The 19,533-nt window shown below is 42.3% G+C and overlaps 2 protein-coding genes across 9 annotated transcripts; both read right to left on the bottom strand.

Moving 5' to 3' along the window:
* Nucleotides 1-3,200: 3,200 nt before the first annotated feature.
* On the bottom strand, nucleotides 3,201-10,064 carry LOC132456032 (monoacylglycerol lipase ABHD6-like). Of its 3 annotated transcripts, XM_060050196.1 has the most exons (10): nucleotides 7,890-10,064; nucleotides 7,748-7,771; nucleotides 7,505-7,636; nucleotides 6,199-6,355; nucleotides 4,607-4,720; nucleotides 4,286-4,418; nucleotides 3,982-4,139; nucleotides 3,830-3,884; nucleotides 3,641-3,741; nucleotides 3,201-3,548 (listed from the first exon to the last, which is right to left on the bottom strand). In XM_060050196.1, the coding sequence occupies exons 3-10, from the start codon at nucleotides 7,627-7,629 to the stop codon at nucleotides 3,378-3,380; spliced, it is 1,014 nt and encodes a 337-aa protein (XP_059906179.1). In that variant the 5' UTR covers nucleotides 7,630-7,636; nucleotides 7,748-7,771; nucleotides 7,890-10,064; the 3' UTR covers nucleotides 3,201-3,377. The 3 variants fall into 3 exon arrangements, with proteins under 3 accessions (XP_059906179.1, XP_059906170.1, XP_059906186.1); XM_060050187.1 differs by lacking the exon at nucleotides 7,748-7,771 and having other exon boundaries at nucleotides 7,890-8,833; XM_060050203.1 differs by lacking the exons at nucleotides 3,641-3,741; nucleotides 7,748-7,771 and having other exon boundaries at nucleotides 3,373-3,548.
* A 140-nt stretch (nucleotides 10,065-10,204) lies between these two features.
* Nucleotides 10,205-19,522, bottom strand: slmapb (sarcolemma associated protein b). Of its 6 annotated transcripts, none has more exons than XM_060050138.1 (12): nucleotides 19,385-19,522; nucleotides 17,997-18,159; nucleotides 17,781-17,902; nucleotides 17,516-17,570; nucleotides 15,246-15,374; nucleotides 15,073-15,147; nucleotides 14,275-14,580; nucleotides 13,652-13,922; nucleotides 13,284-13,455; nucleotides 13,045-13,179; nucleotides 12,251-12,338; nucleotides 10,205-11,795 (listed from the first exon to the last, which is right to left on the bottom strand). In XM_060050138.1, exons 4-11 carry the CDS (start codon nucleotides 17,565-17,567, stop codon nucleotides 12,255-12,257), a joined length of 1,224 nt encoding a protein of 407 aa, XP_059906121.1. In that variant the 5' UTR covers nucleotides 17,568-17,570; nucleotides 17,781-17,902; nucleotides 17,997-18,159; nucleotides 19,385-19,522; the 3' UTR covers nucleotides 10,205-11,795; nucleotides 12,251-12,254. The 6 variants fall into 6 exon arrangements, with proteins under 6 accessions (XP_059906121.1, XP_059906103.1, XP_059906131.1 ...); XM_060050120.1 differs by lacking the exon at nucleotides 19,385-19,522 and adding an exon at nucleotides 19,141-19,339 and having other exon boundaries at nucleotides 17,997-18,164; XM_060050148.1 differs by lacking the exon at nucleotides 19,385-19,522 and adding an exon at nucleotides 19,141-19,339 and having other exon boundaries at nucleotides 18,022-18,164.
* Between the last annotated feature and the right edge of the window lie 11 nt (nucleotides 19,523-19,533).

The following is a 19,533-nucleotide window of genomic DNA, read 5'->3' as shown; positions in this document are numbered from 1 at the left end:
TGAGGGGTGGTCTTTGAGGAAACGCTTATAATGGGTTGACTTGGCCAAAAGGGTGGGACTACTAGTGGTGGACACGGGGTAGCGTTGAGGGTGGGCCAGCGACAGCAGCATGGGCTATCTGCCTAGCAGGTAGGATGCGTTAGATGGAGGAGCCAGCGATGAGGGGACTGGCTCATGGAATGCAGAAAAGAATATACGAGCCGAATTCTACTTTTATTGTTTATTGGTATTATTGGTCATTTTTCGAGGCGCAATACAGCCCACCTCTATAGCCAGTACTATGGCAGGGCATGTGCCAACGCACATGGCCTCGCGCCTGGTTTTCAATCAATCTTTTCTTTATTTTAATAGAGGCAACAGAAAAAGAAAAAGAAAACTTTGAGTGTGTGGCCCCTTCACCAAAAAGGGATTCATACTTTGCAGTCACGTGACTACCATGGCTACCTGGAGGACAACAAACGCAGACAAAATGGCGACGAATAGCGGTCAGCCAGGGGAATTGCAGCCTTGCAGATTTCCAATAGGCCTACTCCAATCAATCAACTATTTAGACTATAAATGTTCAAATTAGATATCAAGAAAAGATAAACACATTGGGAACTTGTGATCCATACAGCAACCGCTGATGTGTTCATTGCTTTGAAGTTGGCAACGTCTCGACCAGACTTGGAGTTTGGAGGATTATCTTATAGAGAATCCGTCACCTTACACCGCACAAAAAATGAAAGCCTACAAAAGAACGGATACCAAACCTTTTTTCAAGAGTGGATGGGTTAACAACGTTGTCATATTGGAGGTGAAAAACAGGATATCTTCATAATCAAAGCAAAGGTGAGAGACAATCTAGCTATCCGCAAAACGATCAACAAATAGCTTTTTTCTGAATCAAATAGCTTTAAGAAGCTCTTTTATTGGCCAAGTAATGCGGTAGCGTCCACACAAGTTACATTTTGCATTTCTGAGTTCCAGCGCAGCGGAGCTTTTTGCTGCACTCTGAAATAAAACTGCTGTGCTGAATGCTGATGCCTCCGCTATTGTTGCCAGATTGGGCCCGATTTTCCGCCCAATCTGGCAACACTGACAATCCCCATGACGGCAGAGGGAGGGTTTTAATTTTGAAATAATCGTAATTATAATGTTTAATTAAACAATATATATTACTTATGGCAAATTCGAATCAAATAGACATTAATACATATCATGTCTATAGCTAACTTTTGCGTTATTTAGAAAAGGTACTCGAATCAGGATCGCTTTTTCCTCACTTTATTTGGCCTAGTTTCGGTATGGTTACTATGACGCAAAAGGAGAGGAATCGGTGTCCATGCAAAATAGTGCCGGGGGGGAAATTATTTGATGGAACGTCTTAACGTTCAGAGGCTGTCAGAAAAAAACGATTAAAGATGTATGTCGCCTATGTGAAGATCCTTTTATAGTTAAAAGAACAAACATCGTTTGTTTCTTTCTCACAATGATGTCAGACACCGTACACTTTGGCCTATCAAAACGACAGTCGTTTTAACATTTATATAATGGTTCTTGTAGAACGCTGTTAAACAAATACCGTAGGTGCTATTCTGAAGTGGAACGGATTGGTTCATTGGTTAAATCAATGTCAAACGCGCATGCCGCTGTCAGAGTGAAAATATCCGCCAAATCCACACGAACCGAGTTTGAGGGGGAGCACAATACGGGAAAGCCAGCAACAGGAAGGGGAGGAGTAGCGGTGGAATGCAGTGCTAGCGCTGTCCATTTCCGCTCAGCAAGTGCTCAGAGTGATAGATATAATATAACAGAGTGACAGCTGTCACTAAACGATCCTAAGCAGTTTTATTTCAGAGTGCAGCAAAAAGCTCCGCTGCGCTGGAACTTCAGAAATGCTTGAGAAAATGTAACTTGTGTGGACGCTACCGCATTACTTGGCCAATTAAACAGCTACTTAAAAGTTATTTGATTCAGAAAACAGCTATTTGTTGATCGTTTTGCGGATAGATAGATAGTCACCTTTGCTTTGATAATGAAGGTATCTCTGTTTTTCACCTCCCAAATGACAACGTTGTTAACCCATCCACTCTTGAAAAAAAGTTTGCTATCCGTACTTTTGTAGGCTTTTATTTTTTGTGCGGTATAAGGTGACGGACTCTATAAGATAAATGTAAATATCTCCAAACTCCAAGTCTGGTCGAGACATTGCCAACTTCAAAGCAATGAACACCTCAGCGGGTGCTGTGTATGGATCACAAATTCCGAGTATGTTTTTAACTTTTCTTGATATCTAATTTGAACATTTATGGTCTAAAAATAGTTGATGGATTGTAGTAGGCCTATTGGAAATCTGCAAGGCTGCAATTCCCCTGGCTGGCCGCTATTCGTCGCCATTTTGCCTGCGTTTTTTGGCCATGGTAGTCACGTGACTGCAAAGTGTGAATTATTACTAGTCAGAATCAAATTGTAGATATCTCAAACTGGAATTACAGATATCTACAATTCAGCTGCAGATATCCGTAATTCACAAAGTGGATATCCGCAACTGTATTGTAGATATCTGCAATGAGAAACCCATAGACATGATGAATGGCAAAAATGACGTCATTTCCCCTAGGAGGAATTTGCTGGATATCTGAAATGACAATTGTGGATAGGAGGAATATAGTTGCGGATATGCGAAATGTTATTTTTGACTAGGCGAAACAGAATTGCAGTTATCTGCAACACATATCCAGTTTAGCGAATTTATGTCAAATCGGCTTGCCATAGTCGAAAGTTGTAGTTGAGAGAGATTGGATTTGAGCAACCCACTCAACACACACACACTCACACACGCACGCATGCACACACGCACGCACGCACACACACACACACACACACACACACACACACACACACACACACACACACACACACACACACACACACACACACACACACACACACACACACACACACACACACACACACACACAGGAGCATAGTTTGGGAATTACATTTTTTTCCCCCTCGTTTACCCTCTTGTTTACCTTTATCTTATCTAACGAGGGAGCCAATGTGCGCCCTGACAGTCTCTCCGTCCTATCTCCCCACACTGTCTTTTATGTTTCTTGGACGGGATGTAACTAGTCATTTCGTTGCTCTGTACTTGTGACATGTGCAATGACAATAAAGTATCTATCTATCTATCTATCTATCTATCTATCTATCTATCTATGTTTAGTTCCATAACTTTTATTTTATTGGAAATATCAATATTTTCAGATCAATTTAAACCAGACACAAAGGGCTTTATAGATAATGACACCTATTAGGAAGTAGACCTACATTATCTAGGCCTAATATAAATCTGGCAATTAAATAAAATAATTTGATATATATTTGATGTTTCACGACGACTTCTTGGTGGTATTTTGCTTTGCGATGATGAACTCTAATATGAGTTTTGCTGTTTGTCTGGGCTTTTCCATTACCACCGAGTGGCCACAGTTCTCCAGCAGGTCCACTCTGCACCCAGGTATATGTTCTTCAATGATTGCAGCACCAGAGACATCCACCACCTGGCAAAATTGTTAACGTTGAATTATCTGCTATCCCAAATCATTTAATGCATCTTAAACCTAGCCAAGTAAAATACAGATTTGTATCATACCTGGTCCTTTTTGCCCCATATTATTTGTAGAGGTGTAAAAATCAGATGCAAGTGCTCTTGTAAGGCATATCTTGATCTTTCGCTGATGAGTTCCATGAAAACTTAAGAAATCAAAATAAATGAATTGCCTTTAGCTCACATCGAGGGAATATGGTTAATGGACAATAAGTAACTAAGCAATCCACCAACCTTCTTCATAAAATTCATTGTGCGGAAGCCGAACATCTACCAGACCTTGAAGAATCTAAACAATGGATAAAAAAAATACATTTTATGATTAGTAAATATATTATTATTTTGAGTCTACATCTCTATGATTTAAAAATGATTGTGGATCTGACCTGCTGAGGGATCTTGAAGCGAACATGGGAGCAGAGTTTCAACATGTCTTCCATCTCCTCCGGTGTGGTTGGAATCAGTGGGATGCTTAGTGTATACTGGTTGTGCTGGAGGTCTTGTAGATGGTTGTCGAATTTGGTCTCAGATAAATGTTTTATACCTGTGGGTTAAAATGAAAGAAATGTCATATTCTTCAAAAAAGCCCTGATACTTTAGGACCAAAACATCAACCGATCAGGGACAACAATGCATTTCATGGTTGATTTTTAACAGATTCAATTAGACTTACAGACAGTATAGACTTACCATCTGGACAAATTAGTGTCATGCTACAGATATCTAAGGGATAGCAGGCTGCATAGACCCCCGCCACACTGCCCCCCATCGAGGCTCCCACCAAATGAAAGGGCTTCCTGTTCAAGCGGATGGCCTCTACGAACTACATAATGAGATTAAATGAATTGAGCTTAAGCAGGTCAATTGAAAGCCGGGGAAACTCCATTAGACAAACAGTATATTATTATTGATGAATTTTTGTGGCTTGTTTATTGGACAAAAATAAGTTAACCAACTTTTTATTGGAAAGACGCAAAATGAGAAAAGGCATCATATTTTAAAAAGACCTACCTGACGGATCCGTCTGGCCTGTCCTTGAATCGAATAATCGTCTTTATTGGTTCTGGTTGTCCCCTCATGCCCAGGCATGTCCACACAGAGGATGTGCAGATGTTTGGGTAGATACTTAAGCACAAAGGGGAGGAGGTTACCACTCATAATGCTGATATGTATATTTACAAGAAATTGTGTGTAAAAGCAAGAAGTCAACTTCAATAGAGGGGGGTCCTTGGGAGTGATGTCTGTTCCAGTATGTCAATGCAATCCGTCCTTTCAAATCTTTAGACCCTTGTAAATGTATACAGGGCTTGTACATCAGAATGCATCAGGGGATTTTTTTGTGGGCCATACTCTGCTATACCGAGAGCTGTAGTGCTGTAAACCAATGTGAAAACCATTGTATTAATCTAAATTGTTGTTTTGCCAAATCTCAAATGAGACACGCTGTGGCAGTTTCAAACACAACAATTTTGCCCCATAATGACAAATTCTTGCATGATTTATTACTTAACATGACAAAAGAAATCCCACTACCAACCTAATAGCTAACATTCCAATGATCCTATGCTCCCAAAATTGAGTTGTGACATTGCGATGTACAAGCCTTATTATGATCATAATTAAGCGCTATAGTTCAGCAGAACAACCCACAAACACACATACAGAAAAATGACCTTCTGATTATGTGTTGTCGTGTTGAATTATTGTAATTGTTAAATATTCATGACACATTAAAGACGTGCAAAGTTGCAATGATGTATTTTATTTTAATTTATTTATCTAATATGAATATAGGATAAAAAAAAACTGACATTGATTACTAATGTAAAGTCTGACAAGCCAACAAGCCCATACCTGAACATGGCTTCTACTTTTATTTCACTGCATATTTGGGATCTGTAAGAGCGTAATTGGCTATTTAGTGAATCCAAACTCTGCCTCAGGTAGTAAACAGTAAAATAGTGTCTATTTGTATACTGGCCACTATTGAAATACACCTACAAAGGTTCTGGCATGAATCAGTTTCTCTAGGGTAGAATCCCTTTGGTAAAATATCTTTCAGTTTTTGGCTCTGTGCTGTCTCCCCCTAGAAGTTCCGGTCAAAAAATAGTGAGACATCTGGTTCCAAGATTAATGTTAACTAGAAAATGAATTTCCTGCATACAATGCGGTGAGTGCTGCAAAGTGAGTTTGAAAATATTTTTTTAATAAAGCCACAAATATTAAGACAATAAAGAAATGTTAAATGGCTTAAATCAAATGAAGGGATTTGAAATAAAGAAAGTGACAGCTGAAGGAAATTCGCAAGGCATTGCTAAAGATGCAGAAATGTAAAATTAATTGAACTGAAGAATCTGAAAGGTCAAACTTATTGCCCTGCACTGCACTGGTGTGTGTGTGTGTGTGTGTGTGTGTGTGTGTGTGTGTGTGTGTGTGTGTGTGTGTGTGTGTGTGTGAGGAAATTGGAAATCGAGGAAGGAGATAGGTCCCAAAGTTTGTAGAGAATAATAAAGAAAGAAAGAATAAAACTTATGAAGAACAATAGTTGAGCGCTGCATGCAGCACTCACCTAATAATCAACCATTGTTGTGCCTTCCTATTACCTTGACAACGGTGAGCCAGGTGTCTTTGTGAGCAGAGAAACTATGCAGCAGGAGGATAGAGGGCCTCATTCCCGGCTTGCCCCTGCAGGAGTAACAGAAGCGGTAGCCGCCGCAGTCTGCGTAGCGCACCTGAAGGCCCAGAGTCCGTCTCCAGTACCTGAACAACAGCAGTTAATCTGGATTGATCACTGTGTTGTGTTATATCGAGCATATCGTCAAGCATATCGTCTACATGCACACACACACACACACACACACACACACACACACACACACACACACACACACACACACACACACACACCTGCGCATATCATTTTTCCTTTATAACTAAATGTTGTCACTGCTGATAAAATGAAATTAAGATGTAGAAATCAGACCTCCTCAGTGTTGGGGAATGTATTAATCATCAAACAGTTGGATGTTGTTTTTCCTCATGCTGTTCTGTTCCTCCCTGCCAGAGCCCTGTCTCTGACCCCTACTGTTAGTTCATGACACATTTTCTCTGCCAGATCACGCCCCTCCGTGCCAGATTCCTTTCTCCGACTCCCACATATGTTAAGCTTTCATCCTGATATTTATCCCGCTTCCTGCCAAACATCGTTCTCTATCGCTCCACTCCTCTGGCGCAGTTGATCGAACAATTTATGTTTATTCACCTTCATCCGGTTCTCAACCTCCTCCTCCCTGCCAGACCTCTGTCTCCATCCCCAAATGGCTCTTATTTTGTCCCACATGCCCAACGACAGATCCCCCATAAACCAACAGGTCTGGGGCCGATGTTGCCCAGGTATCGCACCCCACAAAATCTTCAGCCTAGAGAGGGTGTAGGGAGTTTCTGTCTAGCTTTATTTGAATAACGGTAACCCGATAGGAATCAGTGGGTTACACCCTTTTTTTATTTAAACAGGTGATGATCAGAGGTTACTGCTACCCCCCCCCCCCCCCCCCCCCTCCTGTCATGTGTTAATATATGACAACAATATTATATAGTTTGTTGTGTGATGAATTAAAGAGGACAATAATAGGAGAGCACACATGATTAACACGTAGAAAGAGAATTTAATTGACCACGGAAGGACTGTGGGGAGGGTTTTTGGTATCCTGTGTGATCCGCAATCTAAGGAACAGACTTGAAACCTGCACTTTGATTTGATCATACTTCTTCATTGGCATATAGGTTTGACCAGGGAAATCTGGACCCAAGCCCAACTTCGGATAGGGGCAGACGCTTGCTCATACAATATACACCATATTATAATAGTTGAGAAGAGAATAATAAAAAGTACTAAACTGTATGTCTTACCAGTGGTATACTCTAATGAGTACTGAGGGCCAAAGAAGAAAGGATGCACCAAAAGCCACAATAGGAATAGCCAGTGTTGCAGCAGCAATTACAAACAGGTTCACCACATCAAAATCAGCAGCCATGGCACCCCTAACGAAACAAACAAAATAAACATTTGCATACCTCAAAAAAACGTATCAAGTTCAAATACTATTACCCATATCAATATTTGACTGCTACACAATGCCTTTGGATACTTACAGGCATATAACATAAATTATATGTCTTCAAACCCAGAACACAGAAGGAAAAATGTTAGTATTAGTGAAAGTCTTTTCCCACACCGTAAACTTATATTTAGACATTGGAACGATAAAAAGATTTGGAAATGATCCTAACTTACGTATTCCGATTATTTTCCTCTTCATATATCGTCGGTCAGGAGCTGGCACACATAACTGATGGTCAAACAAAGGCAGAAGGTCTCAATGTCTGTGATACAGACATATGGTCAAATGTCCTTGGAAAGAACACTAGCCGGGCTGATTATTTGGTCGGGCTGACTGTATTGATTGATCCGTTCATTGTGTGAAACCAGGCCCCTTTGTTATTGTGTCAATTATTTAAAGTGAGCGTGCAGATCAGTGTTCGCCCAGAGCGCGGTAAAGTGAGGCATACAATAATGTGGTCATAAAATCCATCCTATAACATGGACAAATCATTTGCTATCCACTGAGGTTCAAGATATCCTACTGCTTGATAAAAGTATGCCTCTGTATATATTTGAAAGTGAGAGCTTTCGATGTAAAACCATACATACTACACGGAAAGATCAAAAGTGTGGAACGGATTTCCTTTATCCATTGTAGTGCGTTTAACAATATTTTTTATGTTTAATATCAAGCCACAAAATAAAGCTATTCATTGTACCATATTCTTTCGCGGACGGTTTCAAAACAGTAAGGAGGCACAACACAATGGTGACAATCTAACAATAAATATCTTCTGTTATGACAGTATTTGCGTCTTGCTCAACTCATTTTCCGTCACCTATTCATTCAAATTCCAGTGAATGGAGGAAGTAACACATATCTGGATGCAAACAGGATGAGAGGCCTAAAAAGAAGGGAGGGGCTTGTGTATAGTCTAGCTTTTATCAACATGGTTGAAAATGAGAACTTATCCACACAGTGCAGAACCCTAGGGACCAGCAGCATATTGGGAAGGAAGTATTTATAGTTGACATTCTGCAAATCCAACAATGGAGCTTTCTTTTTGAGAAGATATTCTCTTTGAGAAGACATTTCTATTTCAAATGAAAATGTATTAGGCCTACTTGAACCCTATCACCACAGTGCTATGATCTACCACCGGGTGTCAGGATAGCAACAGACAGGGTGTTCTCCAATGCCGTTTAACACAATAATGGCTATTTTAGATGTTTGAACATAGACTCCTGATTCAATTCTTGGCTGGATTTTGAATCGTCTTTGATTGATTATATTATTTTTTCAGACATGCAGCACATATTTCTTCAAATTAATGAGAATAAGGCGTTTCCCAAGTTTCCTCCTTAGAGAAATAGTAACATGTAGGAAAATAATGTTAAACATGTTGTGTCAAAAGGGTAGTTTTACAGGATGTGCATAATAATATGCATACCCATGCAATACGTCCGTACCATTTTTTGGTAATTGATGTAAAAAAGCAAAATCCCAATATATCGTTGGGTGTTTATCTTTAAGGGATAAATCCTGGTCAGATATTATTATTAGGACTAGGCAAAGAGTATGGGAGCAGGTTTGTGGTACTCTGCTGTCAAACCTGACCTAGATACAAATTGGAGCAGAATAAATGGACAGAGCAAGGTTTGCAGCCACCACTGGCTTGTCTTGTTCCATTTCCTCTCATGCAGGGCATGGAGACAGGAAGAGGCCTTATCAGCCAACACATGAAGAGCATTTCCTCCAAATGACATGTGCATTTTATGTTTTGGTCTGTTTTGGTTATTAGAATTGTTTTTAGCCTGAGGGGGCATGGTTCTTAGGTGATGCCGGTTATTGGTCTGTGAGAACTGTGTGTGCTTGATGGCTTTTTAAAGCAGTCTCAAATGGCCCCAGTCAGACTAATTAGACTCTGGGGCTGGGTGAGGCTGCGTACCTGGGGAGCGTTGGGGCACATAGTGCAATGCACACAGGGGAAAACAGCCATCACCACACACACACTCAGGGAGAGCTCTGACATGCTGGGAATTAACCCCTGCTCTGCCTGCAAAATTTCCCGCGACTCTGAAATAAACCGGTTTTCAACCACTACCTGTGGCAAGGTGTCAGAGGAACCCAGTAAAGCCCCTAGGTGGTGTGTGGCAGCCAGCCATATGGCGTGTGGCAGGGGTCAACTGCTACAGTCTGGATTACAATTTATGTCACTACAGCAAGTCAAAGTGATGGTCCGGTCTGCTTAGCCTTAATATCTACAACTATGAGGTTGTATCTTAGTGAGCATCTAGCTAGATGGAAAATAACTGCATGTTCAGAACCCAGCTGCGAGTCATTAAATTGCGCAATGTTTTCCAATTACGCGAAATGTGCTGGATTACACAATTATGGTTTACAGTAAGAATGAATCGCAGTCACTAACTTTACGATCCTGTGTAAAGCTAATCATCGGAGAGGACTGTTCATTCACACTGTCCCAACAGACAGACTACAACAAGGCTTTCTCTGCTTTTTTCTTTAATAGGGGGAACTCATGTTTTAGTGAAATTAGTAGGACACTTAGACAATTATTTTCCATACGTTTTAACAATTGAACAACATTTCCTTCTGTTTACAAAATAACTCTGCACAAATATTTACAGGGATAAATTCAGTTTCCCAAAGAATTCTTTTAACCTTTTACATGAACGTGTGTCTAGAGAATCAACCTTTCCAAAGTGTGTCATATGGGATGTAATCCAATATTCAAACAAATCATTTTATGAATAAAGTGTCAATGAAAATCCTATCTGGTTTTCAGGTCTAGTTAAATATTACTCCCATACCATAAAGTACCAGGGATGAGCTCTGCTATCATTTGAATTGTGTAAGATCAATAGATATCCATAACCCAATAAAAACAAGCCATTAAACTGGGCTTTGTTATCAGCAACGAGCATGGTTAAAGTCGTTCCAAACACCCATCACTGATCTGCTTCATAAACGGCATGGAAGATAAACACTGTTTCTTTGTTGTAGCTGTCTCTGAAAGTCAGTGATGGATAATGGAACATCTACAATCAAAAACGAAATAAAAATTGGACAGACATTCTTATCTGCATCTCCAAAGAAGTCAATCAGCCTTCTAGAGCTCTTGTTCATTCCTGTGAGACAAAATGACTATCATGTCTAGAGTATGCCAGTTATCAATTCTCCGGACATTCGCATTGGATCCCCTGAATGGGCTTGAATATTTAACCCATTAAGTTTAGAGAGACAGCAGATATGAGATCATTGAGAATTATTAGAATTTGTTCAAGACCAAACCATCAAGTGTAGACCTGAAACATGAGGGAAGCATTTAAAGGGCCAAAAAGTCTAAGTTAACATCTTACGATATTAATTATTCAAATGTATTTTGGAGTGTTATCTCCCCACAACCTTGACCTTCATTAATCATTCACTAGGGGAAAGTAATCATGCATTGGATTATGGGTTATTAGATTTGCTTGGTGCATGTTGTGTTAACGGAAGCTAAATATTAAACTAGGTAAAGATTTAGTAAGGTCAGTATCACATACATTCAACACTGGAGGTCCAATGACAAAAAATCTAAAAACAAAAAGGAAAGCATGATTTATATATCTCCCTAGATGTCCTAAATAAACGGTCAATGAATAACACTTAATGTTCTCTTATAACCGACAATCATTTGACTTACTCCTAAGTTATACTGAGAACCACGTGAGAGCTCCAGGTCACAGCTAGGCAGATGGCTTAGATCTCAGTGTGGAGGAAGCTGACGAGTACACAGATCCGAGCAAAAGTGTGTGTGTGTCTATATGTGTGTGTGTGTGTGTGTGTGTGTCTATGGGTGTGTGTGTGTGTGTGTGTGTGTGTGTGTGTGTGTGTGTGTGTGTGTGTGTGTGTGTGTGTGTGTGTGTGTGTGTGTGTGTGTGTGTGTGTGTGTGTGTGTGTGTGTGTGTGTGTGTGTGTGTGTGTGTGTGTGTGTGTGTGTGTGTTCTCTCCGGTCCTCAGGTCCTGCAGAGCATGGCGACGGTGACGGCGGTCAGAGCCACAGCGGCGGCCGATCCCAAAACCATCCAGGGCTTCTGCAACAGGTGGCAACGCACAAACAAACAGACCATCATCCACTTCATTATACCATAGTGCTCATCAGTGAATCAGCCCAGGGCGTCGCCAGAGGGACCACTCTGTTGTAACCCAATGCGGTAGACAGGAAGGTTGCGGGTTAAAATAGCTATTCTAAATGCACAGTTTGAAGCCCATCCAAGCTTAAGCCCATTGGGAAGAAAACCCAAAACACAGCAGCTGTTAGATAGCAGCCATCCCACAACGAGACACGACAAGCAGATGTCAGATGTTGAAAACTGCATGATAAGAAAGGTTAGATTTCTCAGAGCAAGGGCGGTTTCTGGATTTTCTCCCCAGCAAGCTATTCAAATTGGGGAATGAAGGCAAGAGGGATTAAAGTCATGCGATGCTCTACTAAGAGGTGGAGATGGATGAGGGATGTCGGCCCCGACAGGAAAGGTGTAGTGTGTACCTTTCTACCACAATGCGCTGAAGCACCACAACAGCCAAGCCAGGATAAGGCCGATGAGTGTGGCTTGAAGGGGCAGCACTAGATCGCTCTAAAGGAGGGAAGGGATATTACAGTGATCAACTGTAGAGGGATACGGTGAAACTTTAACAGCATGGACAGCGTATTAATGATCCATTAGGCTTGACCTCCGTTTTTTCTAGTTGGTTTCATACACAAGGACATGAGTGATAATCAGTGTCCAGGACTACAACAAGGAACAGTTTTAGAACAGGGAATAAATGCAGTCTGTGCAGGCGTGCTGGAATACATTTTCATTGAATGAGAATCTGACCAGAAGATTGACATTTATTCACATCAGTGTTCAGCACCGATGTGATTTCAATGCAATGTTTCAGACAAAGCAAAAGGTCTACGAATTCAAGAACTGCCAAAAATGGTTGCTTCCGATGTCAGCAACGGCTCTTTTGCCTCATATGGTTCCAAACTCCAACCTCGATAATGAAAGAATGTGGTAATCAAAGTCATTGTTAAAATTTAAAAAGTCGCCTTTAAAGTTGTTTAAAGTCTCAAAGTGTAACATTTAAACAATGTCGTAGCTTAAAATGACCTGGACATATCGGTAGTAAATGCCGATAGTGATTGCAATAATGTTATAGATAAAAGAACCGCCAGCTGCGACCAACAGTTGCACAGCCGGCAAGAGTGGGCAGAATAGTGTTATCAGTCGTTTTCTTCTCAACGTGTCCCACCTGCTGGAGCTCAATCTTACACATTGCAACTTTAACTGCGTTCACCTTGGATCCTTTCTCCTGCAGAAGCTTCATCTCTGCATGGCTTGCCTGCAGCTCATCTGTGATCGACTGCTTCTCCTGCTCGGCTTTCTCATACTTCTCCTTTAGATCTGATAGCTCTGTTTTACAATCCTCGTTCTGTGTGAGGGCACATCAGACAAGGGTATAGCAGAGGTTCAAAGATGACACAACAACACTGCATGCCTCACCTAAAACCCGACGACATGTTATGACTAGGCAACCTCTTTTTGCAGGTCCTGGGTGAGGCCCCGGGCCGCCCCCAGTTGGCCCTGGAGCTTGGCATTGTCCTGCTGATGCTGGAGCTGCAGGTCCCCCAGCCGCTGCCCCAGGTCCTCCTGGGATCTCTCCAGGGACTTCAGGCTCTCGCTGAGCACAACTTTCTGGCCTTGAGAGCTAAAAGAAGGGCACACAAAGCCCAGATGCTGAGGATATTGCATGATTACAGCCACAACAAATAAAGGGAAGTGGAAGCTGAATGAATGAGAGAGGGAAGCAGGCGGCGGGAAGCATGGATGTGGGTGTGTGCGTGTAGCGCAAAGCAGGGCAGGGACAGGGCCGGGCAGGCAAGGGGTTTCCCAGGACCTCTCACCAGGTGAGATCCATCTCCATCTGCTGCTGTTTCTCCAGCAGCGCGTCTCTCTCAGCACAACGGGCCGCATTCTCGCTCTGCGCACTCAGCTTCTCCTTCTGCTGGCTGCCCAGCAGCTGCTCCATCTGGGCCCGGAGAGCGGCGCTTTCACCCTGCAGATGGCCCCGCTCGGCCTGGTGCTTGTTGACCAGGTCCTGCTTCTCAGAGCGCAGCGCGGCACACTCCTTCTGGAGAGAGCTGTGCTCCTTCTGCATGGACTGCAGCTCAGCCGCTGTGGGGGACAGGACACGGGGTGTCATCGACGATGTCCGTGTGCAGACCCCGACGTCCATCCAACACTACGAGGACTTTGTTTCCGTGACCTTCTTCATTAGAGATTTTGAGCGTTGAATCGATGCCCTTTATCTCTGATTGCGGAGATTGTGCATCGATGAGGTTAGTCAATCGAGGTTGTCATGAGTCAACTCATGACAAAAAGGATGTTTGGGAGTATTCATGAATTATGGAAAGTGCAACATTTTGATTAGAAATGGTGACCGTTGGCTACTTATTAATGTCCATCAATAATTGTATTTAGTTTCATTTGAATGACCAGAAAGCTAAGTATGTCATCATTGCATTACCTTGTATTTCTGCGGTTTTCTGCCACTGCAGGCTCTGCTGCTGGAGGTCTCCCTGCAGGCTGTCGATCTCGCGCTCATACTTTCCGGCCGTCTGGCGCCACTTGTCCAGGTCCTGGGTGACCGTGGCCAGGCTGCTCCGGGCAGCGGCCATCTCCCGGTCCCGCTGGGCGGCGGCTGCCTCCAGGGCCTGCTGGAGGGAGCTCACCTCCTCCCGCGCAGCCTGCTGGTCACCATGGCTCCTGGAGTGGTCCTCGTCCCTCTGTGCCTTCAAGACAGACACCTCGCCCTGGAGCTGCTGCAGTTGGCCTGTCCAAACAGTGCATGTGTTGGCTGCCATCCGAGCTTTTGATAGTCCGAGCCTCACTCACTGCAGGCTTCAATTCTCTCTACGGAAATCTTTATCTCCACAATCAGAGATAAAGGCATTGATTCAACGGTTTCCACACAGACGTCGATGATAGAATCCAACACGTTAGAATTCAGGGTATCTAGTTTTAATTCTTGCTTTTAACCATTCCATTTTGACTGGTAAAAGTTGAATTCCTACTAGTCATAATATTATTCTTACGAGTATAATTCTCATTCTGACTGATAAAAATGGAATTCTGCAAAGTAAGCTAAGATCAGTAACAGCTACAAAAGGGTTGCACGGTGTGCATATCGCTTTCACAGCTTTGGCGAGTTGTTGTATATATCCTTTTCATATCATAGGATCACATAGAGGATTTCAGATAGGAAATAAAACATTCTGGTTCCATGCACAGACATGCAGCCTGAGGGCAGACTGCGGGGGCTCACCTTTCAGAAGTTTGATTTGACTTGCTGATTCATCTGCTTGATGGCTACTGTCTTTTCTCTCTTCATCCAAGAGCCCTGTGAAAGCATTAGGTTAATGAGTCGGCCGCAAATTCTTATAAACCCGTTCTGTATGAGTAGTATTACATTTTTCAGAATTCAATGTATTTCTATACCTTTCAACTGAATACATTTTAGTTTTTCAGTATTGGCTGACTCCTGGGCTTCTTGGAGTTGCTCATTCAAATGCTGGATTAATTTCTCTGAGTCACCTAAAGACGCCATATTAGTCTGCTTCAGCTCATCTGAGGAATACAAGGAGGGCAACCATTTTCAGTAACAGACCAAGAACCAGAAAGGATTTTTGGATGGTCCATTCTGTTGCAAAGTAAATGCATAGGTTAACAGTTGTTGATGTGAATACCAGTGCCGACTGTTAGCAATGACAGCTGGTTGGAAAGTTATCATTAATATAGAAACATGACCACCACAATGTTTTAGCTTGTTAATTTCAGCCTCAGGTATTAAATTTAGCCAGAGCTAAACTGATGGATAATTTCCCAAGACACACAAATCGGCCTATTACATAAAATAATTGCTCCATCCAGAAATAGAATACATCCAGAATTTTCTAATATTATGTCAGACTGCCATATCCCATTAAGTGATCCATCTTAAATCGATGGAATGTTTGTGTTGAGCATTTATCGGTAGCTTTAACAACGTACTAAATAAACAAACAAGCCCATGTTGTCAAGGATATGTTTTGTTTTCCTAGACGTGGGAACAAGCTTGTAATGCTTTTGGATTTTGGAAACCCTGGTTAACACCATGATCCCCTAATCTACCAGGGCTCCCAAAAGAGATGACCTCATCACAAACACAGCCTTTGGCAGGAGCACAGCAAGAGCCAGAATGGGTCAAGCTTGTGCACCATAAATGGACACATTAGGGGGGCCCTGACATGACTAGGAAATGCCATATTGATGCAATCACAGTTTCCTGAACAAGTTCGATAGAAAAACAAATAAATAGAGATTGAGATATAGATATTCAGCTCCCACACACAAACACACACACACACACGTAAACAAAACTCAAGCACACAAACAATTACACATGCACACCCAATCAATAATTTGCAAAGTGATGCGACCAGATGAGAGAATGGTGATGATTAACATGTCTGAAATGACAGGGTGAAGAGGGACTGATGGAGCCTGGTAGAGCCAACTGGCTTAAGCACATGACTAGCCTTGTGTGTCCCCTCACTGAGAACTGGGGGGGGGGGGGGGGGGGGGGGGTAGGATGCTATTCTCTGCCCCCGGGCTTTGCTATCTCTGATGTAGTGTGTGTGTGTGTGTGTGTGTGTGTGTGTGTGTGTGTGTGTGTGTGTGTGTGTGTGTGTAGCTGCACATGCTAACAAGCCTGCCTGCCTCTCCTTGGCTGAGTGAGCATGAGAATGTTAGTGGGTGAGAGAGTGTCTCACTTTGTGCCATGTGTAGCGGATAAAGGAATGCCTGTGTTGTTGTTGGGTTGCAAATGTGGCAGCCATCCTCCGCGTTGTCACATCAAAGACTGTGTGTGTTTTCATGAGGAACCAGAAAGATTTCCTCCAGACTAATGCTATGTTTAGTAAGGCACTGCCAACATGCGCACGTGCATGTGGTCCAGTCTGTACCTGACCAAATTATGAAAAAGGACACCCTTGATTAAAAATACCTTCCAGAACAGCTGGGTCATTGTGCGCAGCCTTAACACCATTCAAGTGCGCAGCTGATTCTTTTCACACCAAGTGATGAATGCTATAGCAGTGGTTCTGGTTTAACAGCCCTTTACTCAACATTTGCACTACACAATCAATATCATTCAAACAGCTAATCGGAGATCGCTACGTCTCCAGTCATGTTGCAGTGAAATAGAATGTAGTGTTTGTGCAAAGGAAAATCAAGCATATCATGGAGCGTCACTTAGCCCTTGGGGCACTAAGCTGTCGAGAAAGGCATGTCTGTATTTTGTATTCTGCAACCAGTATTAATGGCAAATCCTTCATCACCAAAAAAAAGAATTCCCCAATGTGCCTTTCCAAATCAATATAGCTCTTTCATGCATTAAAATGCAGTCTCCATCAATAAATAATTTCAGCCAATTGTCAAAGGCAGAGTGAAGGTAAACTAAGGACATGTTATCATACTTTCCTTTTAGAACAGAATGATGACATTCGTATATGTTACACTCTAGAAATAAATCCTGACGTGATGAAATATGAGGGTCTAAATCCGTTTCCACCCCCAACTATCTCACAGAGTCATGACACTGCTAGACTTTCTCCTTTTGAGATTCAAGGTCAGCTAATTACGGGCTCCTTTGCTTACATCCAAACATCAGATCCAAACAATCTCTCCACATCTGTCCTATTTAGATAATGCATTTAAGAAAGATTTACCTTGGATCAATGAGACGTTATTCAAAGGATCGGTCAGACCTTTCTCTTCCATTTTCTGCAAGGTAGGAATATTTTAGTGGATAGTATCCAAACACATTGAAATCCCACAAAGAAATCCCAACTACCAAAAAATTCTGAATTAGAAGGGGAAAGAAAAACTATTCCTACAGAAAGTGTTGACCAAATCACTGCCCTGAAAGCTGATTGGGAACATTCCCAGTAAATAATTTACAAATGGAATGAGCAGAAACTTAGAAGATATTACCTCAACTGTCTTGGTAGGAACTGTACGAGCTGGGGTGAGCAGCAGTCTCTGACATGAACAGCTCTCCTCTCACCATCAGATTTTTGTGATGTGAATTGGACTAGTCCATCTCTCAGGGGTGGCTAGGGGGCGACAGGGGGTCACCAGCATCAACAATGACACTATCCCAGCCATCCAAAGTGTTTTATTAATAGAATCCAAATAAAAACAATTTACTTGTGCAAGTTTGAAACACCGGTACCCTATAGATGGTTAAACCGTGACTCAGGATGAGAGACTGGTGCACTTGCTCTGATAAACAATCCCCCTGGTTTGGGCTCTGCTCTCCGCCTCTCAGCACTAGGTCACGAATCCGAGCAGGGCATCCCGGAAGCTGCAGCTGCGCTTGGAAACAGAGAACGTTTGTTGGTTTAATTGCACTGTCCCCCTGCATGTTGGTGCTGATGTAAAACTCTGGCCGTCACACAATGGGGCCTACCATTGTATCAAATGTCTCTCTTTCTTTCTCTCTCTTGCCTCCTACTGACACACCTACCCCCCCCACCCCCCGCCCCCCGCCCCCGCTCGTATTTCCATGTAGGTCATCCGATTGTCCCTTTAAATTAATCAGCATTGGCCTCTACGTTCTATAAATACTCCATTCCAAACAGTCTTTGTGCACAACGCATTTCCAGAAGGCTTTGAGTGCCAGCACTACACTTAATATAAATTTACAATAAACAGGATTCCCAGACCAAGGAAGTAATGGGCCTGCTATTGTTGGTTGTATATGTGATCATGTTGAAGACATATGGTTGTTCTATAAACAATATGGATCATGTCAACAGGTGACAAGTGTAGTATTTCTCTCACACACACTAGTGATTGCGAAAAACAAACAAAGACACCACATACAAATACCTGCAAATAAAACTCACCAAAACACTGCATACAAATACCTGCACATAAAACCACAAAACACCACATTCAAATACCTGCACATAAAACCGCCCACATAAGCACCTTGACAGACAAATTAAAAGACAGAAGAACTGATTTAGTCTTTCATCCTCCAGGCCTCGTAGACGCCATGAGCTTTGGTTATTGCACAATGAAAAAATGCTGCAGAGCCTGTAGGCCTACTGCATCGTTGCAGGACAAATTTAAAGTAGTATTGTAGAGTTTCAGCACAGCAAACCCAACCCTCCCTGTCGAAGGCCTCCCCAAAGCCAGCCCACGCTGGTTAAGGCCCAAGTAAATGTTCAAACAAAAGAGACTTGGACCAGATCTTTCAGTTGGTTACCAATAGACTGAAGGAAATTGTACAATCACATTTGTCACAGTTCATCTGTGAAATCAGAAATTTGGCAGAGACCCCAACCTGATGTGGTATAAACGCTTGAAAACGTCTCAGTGGTCTGGGCCTATTAACGCAATCAACAGCAATTGACTACTATCCTACTTTTGTTTTGTTTTTTACTTTGAGCTTATATTATATTATCTTTTAGCCGCAGCAGCGCAGAACAAGATCAGCCTAGACCGGGCTTTAGTTGACAAAAAAATAAGAGAATAAAAGAAAGACATATGCCTCCACAGGTTTCAACCCGAAAACGTGCGTGACTCACCGGTAAAGTGGGAGTTGCCCTGAGCCCAGTGTCGTGTCGTCACTTAGCGGGCTTGTTTACCAAAGTGATGGTTTGGACGAGAGGTGCTGCTGGCGCTGCTGGAAACAGTTCCTGAAGTTTGTGGTGGCAAGTTTTTCCATGTTTGGGTC

Source organism: Gadus macrocephalus, chromosome 1 (genome assembly GCF_031168955.1).
Source record: "Gadus macrocephalus chromosome 1, ASM3116895v1".
In the NCBI taxonomy this organism is placed as follows: domain Eukaryota; kingdom Metazoa; phylum Chordata; class Actinopteri; order Gadiformes; family Gadidae; genus Gadus; species Gadus macrocephalus.
The sequence above is the reverse complement of the archived record's forward strand: the minus strand, read 5'-3'. Positions and strand labels throughout refer to the sequence as shown.